This window comes from Pelodiscus sinensis, chromosome 1, assembly GCF_049634645.1.
Source record: "Pelodiscus sinensis isolate JC-2024 chromosome 1, ASM4963464v1, whole genome shotgun sequence".
Classification (NCBI taxonomy): Eukaryota; Metazoa; Chordata; order Testudines; family Trionychidae; genus Pelodiscus; species Pelodiscus sinensis.
Genome location: NC_134711.1, coordinates 319042064 through 319064407, shown reverse-complemented (window position 1 = coordinate 319064407; position 22344 = coordinate 319042064). Strand labels below are relative to the sequence as shown.

Sequence of the window (22344 nt, the reverse complement as noted above, 5' to 3'; positions counted from 1 at the left end):
GCGTGACAAATTTCTAACGTGTCTAGGTAATTTTAAACTTGTTCCTTCTATATTTTAGCTTCTAATCCTACCTCATTTTCACTGCCATTCACTATGTTTGATGTCAATTGCTTCTAACTTTTTTTGTGAAAACTGAGTCAAAAAAGTCGTCGAGCACTTTTGCCCATTTTCACATTTTCTGTTATTTTTCCCCCGCCCGCGCTAAGTCAGGGTAAAGCTCATCTGTGCTGTGCCTAGACTGTGGAACTAACTCCCACAGGGACTATGGACCATCCAGACCTCACTACCATCCACTCTGAATGCCAGATGCATTTTTTCAATCTTGCCTTCTCTAATATAAACACAGAGCAGTGTGTACAATAAAAAAAAAGAGTTCAAAACCCCCAAATGAAACACTCACAGCATGCACAGAATTGTCCCCTTGGGGAGAGGATGTGAGAGAGAGCAAACCAGATGTAAAAGATGTTAGACATGTTGCTTAATGCACTATGTGAATGCACTCATGGGAAGGAGGGCGGGATAAGAACCTATAGAAAACAGAATAATTTCTCTCTCTTCAGTTGTGTATGCATCTGTTTCACTCAGCTAAATGTTGGCTACTTCTGCTTCAATTAATCTGTAATTAATCTTTGTTAACTGATCATATGTAGACGGTATAATGGACTAGGGAGACGGGGAATGGTGGAACATACTGATCACTTTCCAGTGAATGTTTCCAGCAATATTCTCTTGCTGCTCTACTGGAAGAGAAAATTAGACATCTGTCCAAGCAGAAGACAATCTTAGAGAGTTGGATATAAAAATAATTAGAAGCTCCTTTCTTTGCACCGTGGAGTAATTTCAGCATTTATTTATTTCATACTATTGTTAAGCTCGTTTATAATAGATATATTTATATATAAAGTAGAATAGAGAAAAGCAAAAGATATATTTCATAAATATTTCTGTATGTTCTGCATACAAAATAAAATATGTACATCCACAGATAGTGGTTCTGTGCTGTTGTCATGGCAGGACCATACATATCATTCACATACTCCAACAAGGTCTGCTTAGAATAGCTGACATCTCGCCTTGTCTGGAATTTCTAAAGATGTAAACACACCTCCCACACTGCTGATGTCTCGGCAATTTCTTGGCTTTGATTTTATAGCTTTATGGAGGAAGGAGGGGTGGTGCCATGTTTTTGTTAGGGCTAGATGGGACAAGGCATCGGAGCAACAGTGAACTAGGGAGTAACATCCAATGGTCAAGAGAGAGAGGGAAAAGGGATACATATGAGCTGACTTTTCCATTTCTATTTTACTTTGACTTCACTGTGCATTACATTACATCCCATCACCGCTCTCTGGGCACTCAGCCACATTGACACTGGGGTCCAATTCGTTTTTGTGAGTACTTGAATTTGACACCCTCGCAGCCTACACTAAATAGGGGCAGGACTACTGGTCCTCAAATAGAGCAGTAACTTAAGTCTCAGCCCCAGACAAAAGAAAAGGGTTAAATTGATTTGCATACGTTTTCATTTCAGAGCTAGAACCAGGAATGTTTCTGGCTTTTTCATGCTGAGTGGATTCTCCCGTTCTAAAAGTTTAGTCTTTGGAAACAAAGACAATGATTGCTTTGAAGTTGTAGTGCATCTGTAGCCAGGGATTGTCCTGGAGGCTACTGGAGAATCAAGGCCCATTGTGGTAGGATACATAAGCAGAGGCAGATCCAAAACCGTTTTTCCTCCCCCAGAAAATTTCTCTTTGTTTCTCATGGTGCTAAAGGCACTTGATCGCTGGCTGTCATTGGCAACCAGAAGGCATGGTTTTGCAAGAAGGTACACTCCAAACAGAGTTTTGGTTTAAGCCTCTTGTCTTCTCAGGAAGAATTGGATTGGTGGGAAAATCTTCCACTTTTCAGATTTAAAAAAAAATAATGTTATTTTTACTGCTGGAATTATCTCCCAGTCCATGTCTTTGCAAGATAAACAATGTCTAGTCCAAAAGAGGTCACTTCCTCTAGGAATAGTGCTTGGGTGCCCTGGGCGTCTAAGCTCTTTGACCGACTGTGAGAGGCTTCATTTGCAGACGTATCTTTCAACAGTCCTCTCACATTTTTTACAGGTTACGTAGCAGCACCAGTGGTATTTGCAGTGGCACCGCTCTACTACCTTGTCCATGTACGGATTGTAGCCGCGACCACAGCACATCAGGTCACAGCTGTCACTGCCGTTGGAGGTCTTGTTGCACTGCCTGGAATAAAGGCGATAAGGGGAGTTAGTGCAAATCATCACAGAGCCTATTTAGAAACGAAATAATCATCTATTTCTGCAATTGTGCTTTGGGCTGTACAGGTGCCCCAGGCATGGCGAAGGGGCCATGGGACTGATCTTTAGTAGGGCTAATTGGATGCTTAAACCACGTGGGGATCTGCCCAAGGAGCATGCCACAGGCTGCACCACCAAAGCAGCCAGATAAAAGTCCCAGTCCCTATGTTCTGGGGCCTGATTCAAAGCCCACTGAAGTCAACGGGGTGTTTAGAATCCCCTGCTATGCAAGTGTAACCCATATGCCGGCTGGGTGTGACTCACTGTCCCGTGTAGTGGCACTTAGACCACTTACAGAGAGAGAGAATGAGGGCGCTCTACAGCCTTCGTTCGCTGTGAGCCAGCTGGCTTTCTAGCTCAAGATGTAGAGGCTCATGCTTCTTGAGAACTTAGGGTACGTCTACACTTGCTCCCTAGTTCGGACTAGGGATGCAAATGTAGTGTACTGAAATAGCTAATGAAGTGGAGATTTAAATATCCCACGCTTCATTAGCAAGATCTCGCCTAATGCGCTAGTTCGAATCACAGCTGATTCGAACCAGGAAGTGCATGCTGGGACACATTAATTCTAACCAAAGCCCTTGGTTTGAACTAACATTACTCCTCATTTTTTGTGGAGTAACGTTAGTTTGAACCAATGGCTTTGGTTTGAGCCAACGCATCCCGGAGTGCACTTCCTGGTTCGAATCAGCTGTGATTTGAACTAGCGTGCCGGGAAAGATCTTGCTAATGAAGCGTGGGGTATTTAAATCCCCGCTTCATTAGCTATTTCGGTATACTACATTTGCATCCCTAGTCCGAACTAGGGAGCAAGTGTAGACATACCCTTAGAGCGTAAGCTCTTCAGAGTAGAGGCTCTTACACTGTGTGAATAGAACACCCAGCACAACCAGACCCTAGACTTAGCTTGGGGCCTCTCGACGCCAGTAATGAGTGAGAAGCATTTCTTTAGGAAATAGCTCAGACATCTTTTCTAAATCACATTTTGCTTAGGTTATTTTGGCCAGAAGTATTTTTACATCAAATTGGGGGAGGACAGTGGGAGACAGAGGAGAGAGGAGAATGTAGCGTGAGGAGGGAGAATTGGACTCCTGTGCTGAGCACTCCATTAACAGTTGGAAATGAATCCAAGAGATTTATAGGAATTCCTCATGAGGTAATGCTTTATGAGAAGTTATAGGATTAATGAAGTGCTGAGAATTTTTTTCTTGTTCACCCCTTATTTATTTCTGACGCGGTACGACCTCCTGTTTGTTATTTCTGACCTCCATTCATGGCTGGGTTCCATTTTTAAAGGTTCCCCACGCACTCCCCCGCTTTGGAAGTGCATGTACATATTTACAAACCTTTGAAAGGTTCACCAAAGCCTGCTCATAATTGTTATGACCAACAGTCGAAAGCTCAGACCATAACCACGCTGCAAGTGCGTTTACCTAGCATTGAATGAACCGCATTGTCGTAGACCCACCGTGACCCTGCCCCCCTCCAACAGGAAACCTCAGAATAACTCCCCATAAACACATTAGTCAATAAGTTAAATATTTAGAGCAAAGGTTCAAATACATAAATATTAATATTATGGAGGGGCTTTAAAGGCTTAGTCAGCTTTGACAGAGGTTGGAAAGGTTGAAGCAACTAGATTTGTTTTGCAAGGATCATGAGTTCATAACAGGCTATAAAATTCACATGTTTGGGTATGTGATGCATCCATGCCACCTTGTATACTTTACTGCGAGCTAACAGAATTGGGTGGGGCTAGTACTCAGATGGGGGCTCTCCAAGACACACACAGCTGCTTCAGGAAGTGGCATGGATAATTTGGTGTCACTCTTTCCTCTGAGTCATTATGGAACCCATATCCCAATATAGCATCAGCGACACTGTGTCTTATAGGGACACTCATATGCCATATCTAGCATATTATGATCAAAGTTACCCCCAAACTAGACATGGAACAAAACTGGTACCATTTATCTGACATCTCTCCCCCCCCCCACACACACACACGCCTTCCTGCTTTCTACCAACCAAAACAGAGAAGGTTTGCATACACATGGAATTCAATTCTGTACTTCCCACATAGTTAGGGTTTTCCCAAACTAAATCCATGCCACTGGGACTCCTGGAGTGGGGGCGAGGGGAGGGGGGAGGAATAAAACATTATAGGAGAATGCCTTATGTCCCTTTATTTTGTCATTTGGGGTCAAAGAGCTCAGACCTAAATCATTCTGATTTTGATGTTGCAAAAATTAACTCCCCAGCCTGCTAAGCCCACCTCTGCCCCAAATATGCTTTTTGAAAGATTATGTGTCAAAATCATCAAACAAATATCTCTGTTGTAAATGCTGGGATTGGGTGAATAATACCCAAATCCATAATTGCTGACACAGGAAACTGGTAGGCCCCTATCAGCACCTCTCTCCTGCGGAATCAGCAGTTTTGCAGTGTGCAGGAGGCTGGGGGTGGGGAAGAGGAGGGGCAGGGGTGTGGCTTTGAGGAAAAGGGTGGAGTAGGGACAATCCCTGGGGCACAGTAGGGGTTACTCCACTCATCCCTCCCCCCGGCACAATGAAAAGTGAGTGCCCTGGAACAGCTGCTGATATCTACAGTATTTCTTCCTGACTTATATGTGTAGATAGATAAAGAGCAAAGTTGAACAAACACAAGACCTACAAGTTTGTCCACATTAGCAGACAAACCGAGGGATGCATAAGATCAGTGAAGTTCACCATATTTCACATGCAGGAACAAATCTTGGGCATTGGCTTGTCACAGGATCTGATTCTAACCTCACCCGGCTAGGCTGAGCCTTGTTTGTACTTGTGTCAATCCAGTGCAATTCTATTGGCACCCCTAAAGCTCCTTCCAATTCTCAGCATGCGAGTGAGAATCTGGCCCATTGTCTTCTAACCTACCCTGCAAATCCTAGAAATATTTGCAAAACCGGTGGAAAAGAATGGCCCAGAACCTCAGAGGAGACACAAAACTAGCCCGACTCAACTCTGCTCCTTACGATGGCATTTTTTGCAAGAAAAGGGGAAGGTACAAGTACCCAAATTTCATTCACATTCTGCCCTTCTAAAAGATTCTCTAGAGGGCCGTTTAGGTCAGTCTCTAAAAACATATTGGTTATGTCTATACTGGTGGCTTCTTGTGCAAGAACATCTTGCACAAGGGTTCTTGTGCAAGAAGTCTTGTGCAAGAAAACCTCCACACTGCCATGTGCAAGCTGTGCTTTTGCGCAAGAGCGCCCGTGGCAGTGTGGACGATCTCTTGCGCAAAAAAGCTCTGATGGCCATTTTAGCCATAGGGCTTTCTGGCTCAAGAAATCCCTGCCGAGTGTCCACACTGCCCTCTTGTGCAAGAGCTCCTCTGCAAAAGGGCTTACACCTGTTAAAAAAGAGTGTAGCTCTTGCACAAGAAGCCCTCTCTTACCACGCCATACTGTAAATTTCCTTGCGCAAGAGCGGCGGGCAGTGTGAACGCTCTGCGGGTTCTTGCGCAAGAACGGCCATACTTGTTCAAGAAATTGCGAGTGTAGACATAGCCAGTGTGTGATACCCCTCAGTTCAGAAAACTGCATCCCCAAGGAGACTGAGATGGTGAGCTTAGGGAGTCTTGTACCCACAGGGCCACAGGCTACACCTACGTGAGTCTTCTCACAGACAGCAGAGGCTAAGAAATACCATAGAGGGTCATCTGAGCCATTTGCCCTGGGCCACCTGTGGAACTGGTAGATGGTGCCACCATGTCTACCCCCTGATGATCCAAGATCTGTGCGAGCTCCAGAACATGCACAGGGAAAAAGACCGTAATCTTACAGATGAGTGCTCTTTCAGAGCTCTCTCAAGAGCTTGGTTGCATGTACTCCCTACCAGTGGCCTTGCAGCAAAGGAGGAATTGTAGCTCCTTCAAGGAGTCCCTGCTGATCTTGCAGTCAAATTCCCAATTAGAAATCCAGCCATGTCAGAGAGGAGCATGACCTGGAGAGCAGCTGCCTCTAGGTCCACCCACACCTAACCAGTCTCTCCCGCTCCACAAACCATGGAACTTTGACCATATGGAAGGGTTTTTACCATGTCTAGGGCCCGGGGAAAAGAATGCACCAGAGTCTCAGCAGGTATGCATTCTTTTTAGCCACACCTGGCTGCTCTCTGCCTCATGCTGCAAAGTAGCAGGTAGCTCAACTTTTTCAAGGCACTGGGGGATGAAAGGTACTATATAAATAATATAAATGATAAGTATTCTTATTATACATACTAATAATAGAATCACAGAATCCTAGGGCTGGAAGAGACCTCAGGAGGTCATCAAATCCAGCCCCCCTGCCCAAAGAAGGACCAATCCCAACTAAATCATCCCAGCCAGGGCTTTGTCAAGCCGAGATTTAAAAACCTCTAGGGACGGAGATTCCACCACCTCCCTAGGTAACCCATTCCAGTGCTTCACCACCCTCCTAGTGAAATAGTTTTTCCTAATATCCAACCTACAACTCCCCCACTGTAACTTGAGACCATTGCTCCTTGTTCTGCCAACCGTCACTACTGGGAACAGCCTCTCTCCATCCTCTTTGGAACCTCCCTTCAGAAAGTTGAAGGCTGCTATCAAATCCCCCCTCACTCTTCTCTTCTGCAGACTAAATAAGCCCAAATCCCTCAGCCTCTCCTCATAGGTCATGTGTTCCAGCCTCCTAATTATTTTGATTGCCCTCTGCTGGACCCTCTCCAATGCATCTACATCCTTTCTGTAGGCCCTGTGACTTTGACCTAGCAAGCTCGTCTAGGTCAAATCAAATCATGGCATGTTGTCCCCTGGTCCTGCTTCATAAAGTTACTGTGTGTCACAACACTTAGCATAACTCTTTCAGCGCTATCGGGTCCCCTCGTGTGTAAATATGAATCTGTTAGATAGGGCTCCATGGAGCCCCTCTGTGCTGGTTTCCTATGAGGTTACGTGAAGGGAACATGGAAGTTAAAGTCATGTCACTGTGCTTTAAAAATTGTATGACTCCATATGTTCATGGCTGCTGGAAGGGCATGTTCTAGTTCATGTTGGACAGGAAATAAGACAGACTTTTAAAAAGGTATAGTTATTTTATACATCAGGTCAAAGCCAGAGGCCAAAAAAGCCATTGCAAGAGAATTACACATGACGATTTGTTTCTCTTATGTTCGGTACTAATGTGACATTGAGGGGGAGGGGCCCTTTGGGTTGAGATTTTCAAAATGGTCTATGGGAATTAGATACACAAGTCCCATAAAAATATAGCAGGTGCACTGTGCCTCAATCTCCTAGGCAGCTTTGAAGATCACAGGATGAAGTAGAAATAAAATGAGGTTGCTTTGTTTGTACAGCACCTATCAGAACAGGGTTCGGGTCCTTCATAGCTAGGGCTCCCAGACACCACAGTAATACAAATAAAGAAATAAATGATATAAAAAGAGTATTGTGAACTTTCATGTTTGTTGTCTCTAAGGCCAGGTCTCTACTCATAGGGAACATTGAATTAAGATACACAACACCAGCTAAGTTAATTACGTAGCTGGAGTTGATGTACCTTGTTTCATGTTTCCCAACCATCCCCACAGCAGGAAGCTGAGCGGAGCAAACACTCCCACCAGCTTCCTTTACTGCTCGCAGAAGCAGAAGTACCCGAAGCCAGCGGGGGCACACTCTGAGTTAGATTTAGCGAGTCTTACCTAGACTCACTAAATTGAACTCCGGAAGATCGATCTTGGCAGCATCGATCTTCCATCTAGGGAAGACATGGCTTAAGGGATCCTGATTCACTCAGCTCAGTCTGCAGGTTCTAAAGGCAGATTTTTCTAGTACCAGCTGAGATCTCTGTGCCTGAGGGTACGTCAAAACTACATGGCTCCGTTGACGGAGCCATGTAGATTTGTTTGTTTGGTAAAGTCAAATGAAGCCGCGATTTAAATGATCGCGGCTTCATTTACATTTACATGGCTGCCGCTCAGCGCACTAGTCTGGACGCTCCCCTGCCGACATCAAAGCCCTTTGTCGGCAGCCCCGGTAAACCTCATCCCATGAGGAATAACGGGGCTGCCGACAAAGGGCTTTGATGTCGGCAGGGGAGCGTCCAGACTAGCGCGCTGAGCGGACAAACAGCTGATCAGCTATTTGTCAGTTCAGCACGGCAGCCATGTAAATGTAAATGAAGCCGCGATCATTTAAATTGTGGCTTCATTTGCCTTTGCCTATGTGTCTAATCTACATGCCTCTGACGACAGAGGCATGTAGTCTAGACACAGCCTTACATGACCCAGGAGCAGCAACAAGGACATAACTGACCGCTGCGTTGCTCGTAGAATCAGAATCCAGCAGGGTCTTTGCCACTGCCATTAATTTTAGAGGGAAGGCACTCAACCTGCAGTGAGGAGGAGGAGTATCACACTGACAGAGAGTCAGAGAGAGAGAAGGGACAGCTAATTCCCACATCCTTTAGAAAAAGTGACAACAAATGCAGTCTGGGAAAGTACACAGCAAACCAGGACGGGGTCCCTATGATATAAGCCTTTCAGGTCAGGGCAACAGTTGGCTAGGACATGGGTGGACATGCCTAGTGGTTGGAGCAGAAGTCAGCTCTACTGGCCAGAGCAGGAGTCAGGCCTAGAAGATAGAACCAGAGTCAGTAGCCAGGGCTTGCAATCCAGTTTCAGAGCCTTAGTCAGAGGCCATGGGCCAGAGCCAAGGATCAAAGCCAGAGTCAGAGACAGGAGCCAAGGGTCACCACAAGAAGTCAGGTGACAGGAATTGGAGCTGAGGCTCAGAACTGGGTTTCCTGCAGTGAGAAACAAGCAGGCACTGCAGCTATTGCACCTGGGGGCAAATGCTTTGAGCAGCCTCTGAATAACAAGAAGAACTGCTGGGCTTAAGAGCCAGTTTGCAGCTGGCCCTTCCAAGCAGTCAGGCAGGGTAGCCCATCAGGCAACCTGCCACAGGCCAGGTGCGCCCATTGGAGTGCCAGAGGCTGGCTCCACTGCAGGCTGGGAGTCTGACACAGAGATCTGTCTCCTTATGTTTTTCTAAGACATCATGAACACAGATAACAGTGCATAAATGAACAGAGCCTGTCATCATGCTGCTGGTGAGGTGCAGAGAGATACCAAATGTAGTTAGCAGAACTGGGCTGACTACTCATCATGAACACAATACTCGGTGTATTTTCCCGGTGTGTGAACTTACTCTTTTGGCACCATATATTCATTATTTGCAAAGCATTTGCTGAATAATTCACAACAGAGCCCAGAGAGCAGCCAAGTCCTACTAAGTGAGGTGTATCCAACTCTATCACCCCAGCAGAACCAAGCACAATGAACCCAGAAGGCATGTGTGCTCATAATATGAACATCTTCACCATCTGTTGTAAGTAATGGCTCAAATAGACAGTGCTTGGTGTATGGCAGAGCTTGGGAGAGTATCGCTACTTTTATTTTTTTTAAATTCTACCCTGGCTTATACAATCACATTCCAGCTTTTGGAAAGTTTGCAGAGTAAATATGTGTTATTCATTATCCATTGGGTCATGTTGTATGAAAAGTTTAGATAGAGTGAGAGAGAGGCATAATATTGTGCTTCTAAAACGTTGATAAATAAGTAAAGTGAGTTATAAGAATGCTAGACACACAAATAATATAGTGTGATTATTGCTTATCTGTGATTGGGCCTCATTGCATCATGTCTGCTTCCTGGTTGCATGGCTGAAACTGCTTAAGCAGGATAATATTTAATAACAATTAGCAAGTGCTGTTGTTCACACACAAATCCCCTTTTCCACATGCAAATACTGATGCTTGTGCTACAAACAGCCATTTCCCAAACACACATGCAAGAAAACCTTCTTTGCACTAATAATGTTCCTGAAGAGTGGGATGGCAAGAGACACAAATGTGTCTGAACCAACAACTACTCATTCAGAATTCAAAAGAACTCTCTTGGGCCCTGTTTTACAGCATTCAACCAGCCCTACTGGTTAGTCTCCAGAAAACGGCAGAATGATTTTCTGAAGCTCAGAGCCTCCCTCAGCCATGAGGAGGGGGCATCTGTTGGGTTCCAAGACCACTCTGGGATAGACCAGTAATAAACAGCTCGCTAACCTTTGTGAGATACTAGCAGTAGAAGCATTCTGTGTGCATGGCAACATTTCCCTTTTGTTCACTTTCTGATGGGACCTAAAACAATCTTTGAAAGAGGATACATTAGAGTCTAATAATAATAAAAGTGAATTCTTTTGCCTCTTTCCTCATAGACTGGATCCAGTTTCATAATCTGGTATGATTTACCTTTTATTTTAAACTAATAATTAATTTTCTGAAGTACCTCACTGAAGATACATTACAAAGTGTTTTCTCACAAGAACTCCCCGAAACTTTAAACAGCCTTTCTTTGTGGCTCAATTTGTTTTAGTTATTGATGGTCATAAATTCAAGAATCTGCTTCATTTATCAAAGTCTTTAGCTATTTATTTCTCTCAAGACCATTTTTCGTTTATATCAAAAATGTGGCAGTGATACATAGATTTATGTGCTCTTAAGTTGATAAAAAACACTGATTCATTGCAAGACAGATGTTAACAGAAATGGACTCAAGCTGCAAAATCCAGACCTTGCTCCACATTTTGTTCACATTCAAGATTTGGGAGTGTTCCAGTCTCAGGTTTGGAATGAGGTTTGAATTGTGAATACTCTCAAAAGGCTGGGGAGCATTTCAATTTTAGGGTTTTGTTCCAACATTATTTCTAGTTTTGACAAATTGTAAAATAGCTCAGCTTGGTTTAAAAATGCTCCCTGGTTCATTCAAAATGATGCCTAAGATTTCCTTGAAAGTTTTTTGATTAATCCTGGGCTCAGTTCTGAGTGAAACATTTCATACAGCTCTGCTACCAAAAAAATAAAATATTTTTTTTTTAAAAAAAATCCACAATTCATGTAGGAATGGGAGGGATGAGTAGACAATTACAGAAGCTAGAGATGGAAAATATCTATTGGATTATTCACTCCATCCATCTGTGTGGTATTATGCCTCACAGTATATAATGAATCCCAATATTCAGGGCAATAGAAGTTGGCTATAAACCTCAATTATTACATGCTCAGAACTTGTTCAAATATACAAGTTGCTTGAGATGCCCTCTTTTTCCATGGGAGCCAGAAAAGTCCCTCCTCCTTTTTTTATACTGAAAACTAATGATCCATTAAAAAAAAAAGATTCTTTATTAATTCCGCACTCATGGAATTTAGATTGTTTCAAAGCACTGTACATCAGGAGATGGTTCTATTCCTGTGTCCCTCGCTCCCTTTTTTTTCTTTCTACTTTGCCTTGTTAATTTCACTAGACTTCTTATGTTAACAGCACAATTAGTAAATTTTTCTTAGGTTAAGAGTTTGGGAATGAGCTCATGTAGTGCAATCTAAAATAACAAGAAGGAACACAGAATGCAGGCCTTACTTGTCAAGGGAGCTGCAGCGTGCCTGTCTCCTCCATGCACTTTTAAACGTAGCCAGCAGATCTGAAAAACTGTCTGCCAAAATGTTTGGGCAGGAGCTCTCTCAGCTTGTAGCTGGAAAGGGGGCGTGATATGCTTGGTCATCGGGAATGGACTGTGTGTGATGGAGGGGTGTGAAGTAGAAGAGAGGATGCCCTGGCTGCAGTGTGATTATAACACCTCCAGGCTGTTGATCCATGAAGCGCTGCTGGCAGCAATGTTGAAGGGAAACATTTTTCTTTTTCTAGTGGCCAGAAAAAGGCCAGAAAGTAAATGAGAGAGGGCAGGTTTGGAGAAGGGAAACAGGCGGGGAGACATCATTGAAATTCCTTATAATTACACTCACTGTTAAGTTCCTTCAAAAAAATCAGCCTTGAAGGAAACAGCGCGATCTCCTGAACACTGACGTGTAGAAGGGATAAAATATCAAGATGCCTTTGGAATCCTCCATATCAAATAAATCCCGTTTGGGATTTCCATATGAATATTATACATCTTTGTGTAGCAAATGCAAACTATATGGCTACGTCTACACTGGCATGAATTTCCGGAAATGCTTAAAACGGAATACTTTTCCGTTTTCAGTTTTTCCGGAAAAGGAGCGTCTACATTGGCAGGCTGCTTTTCCGGAAAAGCCCTTTTTCCGGAAAAGCGTCTGTGGCCAATGTAGATGCGCTTTTCCGGAAAAGAGCCCCGATCGCCATTTTCGCGATCGGGGCTTTTTTCCGTAAAAGGCTACTGGGCTGTCTAAACTGGCCCTTTTCCGGAACAATGTTCCGGAATAAGGACTTATGCCCGAGCGGGAGCAGAATAGTTTTTCCGGAATAGCAGCTGATTTTGTACAGTAGAGCATCGTTGCTTTTCCGGAAATTCAAGGGCCAGTGTAGACAGCTCGCAGCTTATTCCGGAAAAGCAGCTGATTTTCCGGAATAAGTGGCCCAGTGTAGACACAGCCTATGTGTATTTCCTGTACTTAACAGAAACTGGTTTTTGCTTCTCTCTCATCTCTGTCACTAGGTGCTGCCAGTGCCGGATTAAGGGAGGGGCTAGCCGGGCAGCTGCCTGGGGCGCTAACCTGTGGGGGGGTGCCTGATGGCAGCTGTAAGGGGTGCCGCGTGCCTGGCCATGCGGTGCCCCTTAGAGCTGACATCAGGCACTGCACGCCCGGGGCTGCGGGCGCCCTTTAGAGCTGCAATCAGGAGCCGCACGTCCAATTGCAGCTGTAAGGTGCACAGTGCGCCGGGGGGGGGCACGCATGTGTCGTGCGCCCGGGGGCGGAGCCACGTATGCATCACGCGCCCGCTGCCCAGGGTGCAGGAATGGCTCAAGCCAGCCCTGGGTGCTGCCACTCAGTGACATGCCAGGCTGGAATATTTAGAAGATATTAGAAGTGTTCTCTTTGAAAGGCAAGCTAGGGAAAAAATATGTTGGGGAAGTGGTCTGGATTAGCTATTGCAACCCCCAAGGGACACAGCAATGATCTGGAAACACACTGTGTGGGTTTTACACTTATTTCCTTTGCTAATTTAACATAGAACCCGTGCTGCTATGCCAAAGTGTCTATTACATGGTACTTTAAATATCCTAGTACTGAGGCACAAGGTTTCTTCTGGAGAAGCAGCTACCAACAACTGTGAACATTATTTTGTATATATACAAAATGTCAGTCAGCTGACATTACTTAGCTCATGCAACACCTACAAGTCGTCACTCCATCACATCTCTGTCCTCCTTTCCCTGGCTGTGAGTCAAGGGTATTGCTTTCCTGGGCTCCCTTTAAAAGTCATCACCCCTGTCCTGCCTTACCAACGTGGCCCTTTGCATCCTCATCCAATGTCATCTCCATGGGATTTTCCTCTATCATACTCTGAATCCCTTCTGATACTGGCCCCCAGTAACATTTCCCTCAGCACTCTGGGGTACATACACAAGGTCCATGGTATCTGGCCAAGGAGTTGCCTCTCCCTGACCAATGCTCAGACTTCAATAGCACAGAATGTGTTTCATGTGCCACGAATCAAACAGGCTGTAGGAAACGCCAGGCACTCTACTGTAGCTGTTGGAAATTCGCTCAGCACTGACAGTGCTCAGTCATTAGGAGCAAAGGGAAGCAGCAATGCCTCCACGAAAGCACAAATAGCAGCTTGACCCCGATCGTGCTGAGATTTTTCAAAACAAAAAGCTAAGAGACTTGACAATGCTGCTCAACATCTCCTGCTGTTAATGTTGCCTGGGAGTGTTGGCATTAAACCGAGTCATACCTGCCCAAAGCGAGGAGTACTTACACCGCCGCAGCAACCACATGAGCTAGAACTGCATAGAACAGATAAGAGGGGCTTAGTGAAGCATTAAGTCAAGGCTTGATCGTCATACATTTCCCAAGAGACAAGTTCATTCAATTACCATCCTATCACATTTCAAATAAATCAGTCAAATAACGTGGGGGTGGTTCCTACATTCCAAGAGCCCTGTACATAAATCTATTGCAGCTGCCTTAAACTTCAGTAAAGAGGTGCATCCGGCAGAGATTACAGGTCCCAGCAGACAGGACTCTGTTTTATCCCAAACAGCCCTTGAGAGGGACCACTGTTTGAGATGGGTCAGACCCAAAACCTTGGATCTGACCAGCCATGAACTTGGGAGGTAGTTTGGAGCCAGATCGAAACTTGATCAGTTGTGCTCATCTGTCGTCCCGCTGGAGCACTGCATGCTGAGCTCAAAAGGCTATTCTGGTGTATTAAAGACGAGGGCAGTTGTGGGCCATGTTGTCAATTTCCTGGGGTGACATTAGCCCAATGAGTAGCACTTTGATCTTCCCCAGTAGTAAACGCCACTTGAGCAGATATGCTCACGCTCACATCTCTGCTGCTATGCACCAGCTAAAAATAGAAGCGCACAAGTCACATCTGATTTGTGAGTCCTTACCTGTCTTGCGTCCCATGTGACCCCACTTTTTCATTCTTCATGCAGAAGTCCGGCGAGCTCTGCAGGTAAATCAGCTCTGTCTCTTTAACTGGCCTGATGTCAATATCCTTTGGTACTAGTTGCTTGCGTGTTCCCATGGGTCGGTGGACCACCTTCGTGGCCGACAAGTACTTGTTTTTGAGGTCCTGGGCAATGTCTCTCATCTCTTGAAGACCCTTCCAGCAGGTCTTGATAGAACAGGAACCAGAAACTCCATGACATTTACATTTCATTTCAAGAGAGGCTTTCAGGGCCTATGGAGAGAACAAGACACAACACCGAGTTATGAAGTGACCTTCTCTTTATTTAAATCTCCCCCAGGATTGCTAACCTGTCTTAACTGGATTGTAACAGGATGTATTCACTACTCTAGTTTCTGGCCAACCAGGTTAAAGGTACCTATGGTGCAAAGTGAAACAGATCTCATGGCTGGAAGATTGCTTCCAGCCTGGCTATTATTTTTGTTGTGCCATCAGCATATTTATACAGTTGAGACTGTAGGTCTCAAAACTTAGATTTACCCAACTCCCTGTGCAATGACCATATCTCTCAATTAGCCGCAGTGCGGCACTGCTGTATAACACATGACATTGTTTCCTTTGCTGTTGCAGGTTGCATAATTCCCAGAATGAAATAGGAAAGATGATCTGGGGTTAGAAATCAACAGAGCTGTGTCTCTTGACACCAGACAAGAATTTGCCATAAGGGATTAAACTTTCAATATGAGACATTAAAGAGCTAACAGAAAAAGAGACGTGGTACAGTGTGGTGCAGTGGGAGGATAGAGGAACTACTCCCTGCACGGCCAGGGATAAGTTTTTCAGGAGCAAATTTTATGACTGGCACCAGTATTAGTAGATGGGCCAGGTGTTTGGGAAACATACAGAGGAGGGAGAGAAGGCTTTTCTCCTTCAGTCACAGTGGACATATCTACACTGCATAGTCAGCTGCGGTTCTGACTCAGGTTTGAGCCCAAAGCCTTTCCCATCCACACACAAATCAGTCCTGGGTCAGCTAACACTCAGGACCCTCTAAGCCTGAGGTGGATTTAAGCACGAGTCCCACTGTGACCCTGGTCCAAGTCCTGTCACTTTGCACTGTGGATGGAGATGGAGCTAAGTACTTTCAGCAGAAGGTCTGCATAGTGCATTAGTATGTCTGGGAAACCAGGGGCCAGCAACTGTAAGGCCAGGATCACAGTGCAATGTGGGCGCTCAAGCACAGGCTTGGGGACAGCGAGTCCACAGGCGCAGGCCCCGTGGGCGCAAGTTTACAATACAGCGTAGATAAACCCTGAGTGGCCCCGGAGGTGCTCCCCGCACTGTTTGAAAAGCGAGTGTGCATCCTCTGAGCAGCCTGGCATCTGGCCTCCTCTTGAGCAGAGGAATCCACTGCCCTCTAATTACTCTGACGCCATTTCTCCATTTGCAGAGGGCTGCGGAGGGGAGTCAGTTGTTACTGTCTGCATGAACGTGATTTGTTAATTTTAATGGTGAAAACAAATCCCTAGGCTCTTTCAGGCCTGGTCTACACTAGGAGATTGGGTGGTTTTAATTACATTGCTCACGGGTGTGAAAAATATGAGGCAGGTGAGTGAACCTAAGCCCCAGAATAGGCAGGGCTAGGTCAGTGGGAGAAAGCTACGGCCTCTCAGGGAAGTGGAGTACCTATGTGGATGAGAGAACCCCTCCTGTGGGCGCTGTTCAGAGTGCTGCAGCGTAAGTGTAACCCCCCCTTAGATATTGAACTCATCACTGACACAGCGATTCAAACCCATCCGCCATACTGAACAGCAGGCATTGCTCTACTCCATGTAGAGATAGTACGGCCTACCACTTACAGATCACTTTCTGTGGGCAAAGTACTTCACAGACATGAGGGGAGCTAACGGAATAGCCAGGACCCTGGGCAAGGGTGGGGGGAGGAGACGGTTCTGCACTGCCAAAAGGGGCGGGGCTTCAGGAGGAAGGGGCGGGGCTGGGGCTCCAGCAGGGATTTAAAGGGCTTGGGGTTCTGGCCACCACCACTGTTGCTGTAGAGCTCAAGGCCCTTTTTGAATTGCCGAGCTTCGGAGAAGCTGCCCCCTTTGTGTCTCTTCCCTTCCCACCCCGCTTTGGTGGGCCCGACAAACATTAACCAATTAGTTCACAAAACCCTTACTGGGGAAACGGCGTCCTCACATTATGGATGATGAAACTGAGGTAGAGAAGTGAAGTGGCCTGGCCAAGGTCATACAGTGAGTCAGTGGCAGAACCAGGATTAGCTCTCAGGACCTCCTGACTCCAGTCCCGTGCTCATGGTCCCCAACCTAGCTGTCATCCAAATGAAAACGGAGGCAGAAAGGTTAGGTGATACACCAGGCTCACAAAGGGAGAGGAAGGATACTCCAGTGGAAGAGGAAGGATGGGTCCATCATTAAGGCTCAGACTTCCTGTGTGAGCTTGGACAAGTGCCTCAGTTCCCCAGTTATACAATGGGAATAACAGCATTGCCCTATCTCCGGGGGTGTTGTGAGGATAAAAGATTGTGAAGTGCTCTGCTACTATGGTAACAGGGGCCTTATACAGATAGACCAGCCAAGGATATGCAACCACACCTTTCTCTCTGCTGCTCGTGCCCATTAGCGCTTTGAGGAATTACATTTCTAGAGACTGAATTATATCTTCCATGCTTACGCAGGCCTAAGGAGTTGAGCACGCTCTGGCAAAAGGCCTGTTTCCATAGCTAGCGGGTAGTCACACTGAACTTCACAAAGCCATTAACCACTACAGAGGATTGTACAATTACAGTAACTCTCTTTGGTTTGTTACCTGTCTCCCTACTTCACTGTTGTGCAGATGCATCAGCTTATTGGCTTGTGATCCTGATTTTTTCATCTTCATGGGAGCATCTGAAAATTTGGACCCCATGACAAGACCATAGTTGAGGTTGTCAGCACATCCTCCCCATCGATACCCAGGTCCAGGTGTCTCACCTGGGATGGGACCGCAGGAGCAGCCAGGGAGGTCCCCGGTAGTGCAGGCCCTGGCGATGGTATGGCTGATTGCTGCTGCAGACAGGGCATACACAAATGCTGACTCCCTTGTACCTGCAAGACAGAAGAAGTGCAACTCAGCCACCAATGCCAAGAGGGAGGGCCGAGAGAATTGTTGGGCCCCATGGCAAGTTGGGAAGATGATGTCATGCTCCCAGAAGGGGTGGCACCTCAGGTAGCAAGGGCGGGGCTGGGACTAGCCTCGTCCCCACCAGCCCTTCAGTGTCAGCTGGAACACACCACCTAGGACTCCAGCGGTGATTTAAAGGGCCCAGGGCTTGAGCACAGGTCCTTTGGAAGTGCCAGGCTCCAGGCAATGTTCCCTCTAATCTTTTCCATCCATGTGTGAATTTTTTCATCTAATGTGGAATAATTTTATGTGCACCGAGATGCGTGTAAATGTGTACCACCACTACAAACAAAAAACCTAGCTGTGGGTGCTCTGCTAATTGGAATTTCTCCTGATTGGCTGCACAAGCACACAGCTTATCGGGAGCTCTAACCCTGGGGCAGCTGCCCACTTTTTTCCCCCCAGGCTCCCATTGGCGGGCCTGGTACTGGGTGCCTTCTGTAGAGAGGACTACACAGCGCCTGCCTTGGAAAACATATACATCAAACACACAGAACAGAGAACCATGGCTGGAATCTTTTCTGCAGTGCCACTCAAACTTGGTACTACACAGGAGTACCTTGGAGCTTCAGTTTTATGAGTGGGCAACCCAAGCAGCACATGAGGAGTTAGGTGGGCAGGCTGGGTTGGGAATGCATGTCACAAGGAGTATGGGAGGGACATGGGGGGAGAACAGCATACGGTTTGGTTGGGCCTTTTGTGCGGGTGTTACTCCAGCAATGAATGTGGGAAAGGCACGTATGCAGGCTAGGAAAGATATGCAGTTCCCTGCACAGATAGCTCCAATTGTTACCTCTCTCCAAATCCAGCAAGTAGTTGGGTGCCAGCTCTATGGAGGAGCAGTTCCAGCGCATGTCGGAGAATGTTCTACGGCAGGTCTTTATCACTTCCCGGGCTGCCTGGATGATGGTTTGCATGAGCTCCAGGTTGCTGCGGCACAGCTGCACCTGAGACACCACCAGACCCTCTAGCTGCTTGCAGTGCTGGGTCTGATTCAAAGCAAGGACAGGGGGGGTCTTGGACAGAGCTCTGCAAAAAGAAACACCAGCAAAGCCATTAGAAAGTTACAGGCCTTAGTTTCTTCTCTGTCAGGCTGCCCAAGAACCTCCTACAAACACTTTGCCTTTGATACTCTGTACCCCTCCTCCTTTCTAACTAAGGAAAACATTTCAATCCATTCAAAGGCTGCCAGAGAGCCATGTGCATTGAACAATGTAGAATCTTGGGGAATTCTTTTGAGCATGCTCAGAGCTGTCCTTACCCACATGCAGAATATGCAGCTGCCTAGGGCCCCTGAAAATTTGGGGCACCACTGGATCTTAATGTCCACTCACTCCCCTCTTCCTATCCCTGTTCTGTGGCTCTGCTTCCTGTGGAGAGCTTAAAAGTGAAAAAGGCTAAACCTATTAGCAGAACAGTGAACTTGTGAAAGAGCCATTCAAGTGGTAATGAAACCATTTAACAGGCATTTGCCATCCCCAGGTATGTGCTGTCAGGTTCTGATTTTACTGTGTTACTCTGCAGGGCCTGAGTTAAAAATTTGCTTTAAAAATATTTCGTTAGTGAGTTGCTGAAGACGATAAAATCACATCTCAAAAAAATCATCCTTCGCCTGCCCCAGGCTGCCGTCTGGCATAGAGGCACCAGTGTAATAGTACTGCGTAAGGCCCCACAAATCCTAAGGAGGGTGCTGGGCATGCAGAACCTGCAGCAGCGAGCGAGTGTCCCAGTTTGTACAGACAGACTTGTTAGCGAGGCTCATACTAGCCCACCAAGCTCCACCAATCCTGCCCCTTGGATCTGAGCTCAGGTGGGTAGCCCAAGCCTACATTGGTGCTGCAGCATCTGCACAGCTTCTTTTCCAAGCCAGAGTGCAAGGAGCACCAAAACACTTAGAAAATGACCCATATGTTATAAGATAACATATAACTAGATCTTCCTACGGCGTTCAGAAAGCAAGTTATGTAAGCCCCACTTCCAGGTTCTGCATTCAGAATTCATCTCACACCCCTGCTAATATTTGGTGCATCAAGTGAAAGGAAAACAAGGGAACTGATTATGCCATGCAGCATCTTTGGGCATGTGGTTCTTCCCTGGCCACTCACAGGTAGTCAGCTGAAGAACAGAGGATGGCTTCCTTTGTATCTTTATGAGCTACCTAGTGCAGCAGCAAATGTTCTTTATGATCCTAAAACTATTTTATAACTCACTCTGTCAGTAACCGGTGAACAGTCTTGCATAGGATGGCAATAGACTGCTGTAAAACATATTTCCTTCTAGCCATCTCAAACATTGTCTACACTGTCATGTTTTGTTGCTAAAACCTGCCTTTTGATGACAAAACAATGTGAGTGTTTATGCTACAATGAGACTTTTGTCGGAAGAAACACCCAGTTTTGGTGACAAAAATCTTCCACCCTGCGAGAGACTTTTGTCTTTTCCCCTCCCTTTATCATGAGCAAAGTGCCAGTGTGGACTCTGTTGTTTGTTTTGTCAAGAGAAGTATCCCACAATGCCTACCCAGGGAGTTGTGCTCAGTTTATGTGATCTCTGCTGCTCTGCAACCATGCACCCCTCCTCTTTCAATGCTTTGAAAAGTGGCTGATAGTTGAGTGAGCTGTTCCATTTGGGGAACAAACAAAAACCAAATCATTGGAATAGTTCTGTTCCGCTGCTGCAAGGAGAAGGCTGGAGAGGTTGCTGTACTGCTTTGACATTCCTCAGCATCCCTAAAAGCGCAGGGATCAGCTCTGCCTTCCCACAGCACTGCACTGTGGGATGCTCACCCATATTGCTTTGTTCTATCTATGGACTGGGGAGCTAGCAATGTCAACAATTGGAGGCAGAAAAAACCCAGTTTGTCTGGTTTTCACTTTTGGCAGCTTTTGCAAGTCGGCAACACTTTTGTCACCAATCCTTCCCAGTGTAGACACAGCCTCAGTGTGCTGCCTGTCAGTTTCTTATTACACCACCCTGTCCTTCTAGATGGATTTTGTTAATTAATGGGCACACCTATTTTATGTATTGCTCCTGCAGCTAACAGGTCCACAATTGAAACAACCAACCACAATTCTCTGTTTGTCACAACCTTCCTTTGTGCCCTGGGGCTGGGAATTTAGTTTTCTTGTGTTCCACTTCCCTAGTTGTAAAACGTGGACAATAGCAGTGCCCGATCTTATAGGGATGTTGTAAAGATAAACACTTTAAAGATCATGGGTAAGTAAACCTATGACTTGGGGAATCAATGCCCAACCCCACCCCCTCTGCCTGAGGTCCTGCCTCTTCTGCGCTCACTAGAGCCCACCCTACAACTATGGCTGCTGATGATCCCTTCCCAGTCCCCTCTCCCAGGTGGATGCTGGTCCTTGCTCCTTGCCACAGGGAAGTGTCCGAGGCCCAGATAGCACAGCCCCAGTCTTGCCCAGCCCTGGAGCTCCAGAGAGGAGAGCTGGGTGATGGCACCCAGTCTCCCTGAGCCAGACCTGCCAGCTGGATCCCCAGCTATGAAACCCCCTTCTCCCTCACAGCTAAGCTGCCAGCCCCAGTGCTAAGCAGACAGAGGCCCCAGCACTGGGAGGAGAGGCAGCATGACACAGCCCCCAGCCTGCCTGCCCCAGCCTCTGGCACCGGAACAGCAGGCTGACGGAGGGGATGTGGCGGACTCTAAAGGAGATCGGGCGGGGCCAGGTGAGGCAGTTTGGGAAGTCAATGCCTTCCCCTGCCTCTGATACCCATTGCCAATATTAAAGACTATGAGGAACTCAGATACTATGTCAAGGAAGGCCAGGTAAGTAGCTTGGGCTGATAGATAGCATTCGGCATCACTTGAAGCTTCTGCTGGCTTTTCAAGGATAAGCCCCAAGCAGAGCACTCTGCAGACATCCCTGGGCAGTTTTCACCATGCTCATTATCAGGTTTCTTTTATAACATCCCTACATGCAGCGCTGGAAAATTATCTCATTACTCCTCACAGGCAGACAGGAGGAGAAGAAATATCTGCTATCTGTGCATCGTACTGAATGATCTGGAACTAGGTAATTGGTTAACACAGCTGATACGGCCTGGCAGATACCTCAAAAGCATATGATCTACTTAGAAGCAGGAACTGCCCTGTCTGAAGACTGGCACGGGTAGACCCAGAGTTAAAGTCAATTAGAGCTGCAGGTGGTTAGTAACTTGGAAAAACAGGCCCTGGGGGCAAGATCCATCCCCAAAAGTTCTGCCTCTTGGCATCTGATGTTTGGCATCCACTGAAAATTTGATCCAGAATGTCTATCAGTTGACACGAAAGTCTCAGGAACTGGCTCAAAAGAAGTGAGGCCAGAGGCCAAAACGAGTGTGAGATTCAGATCACACCTCATCAGAAATACAACAAGCGCGATGGCCACTTGGGAAGC

The 22344-nt window shown here is 46.3% G+C and overlaps 1 protein-coding gene across 2 annotated transcripts in view; it reads right to left on the bottom strand.

The window, feature by feature from the left end:
- Positions 1-817: 817 nt before the first annotated feature.
- Positions 818-22344, bottom strand: part of WNT11 (Wnt family member 11) — a 34746-nt gene continuing 13219 nt past the window's right edge. For both annotated transcript variants that reach the window (XM_006133580.4, XM_014578804.3), the window contains exons 3-6: positions 18741-18976; positions 17594-17871; positions 14745-15037; positions 818-2240 (exon numbers count right to left, since the gene is read on the bottom strand). In XM_006133580.4, coding sequence (XP_006133642.1) covers positions 2066-2240; positions 14745-15037; positions 17594-17871; positions 18741-18976 — 982 coding nt within the window. In that variant the 3' untranslated portion in view covers positions 818-2065. The remainder of the gene's footprint in view (positions 2241-14744; positions 15038-17593; positions 17872-18740; positions 18977-22344) is intronic.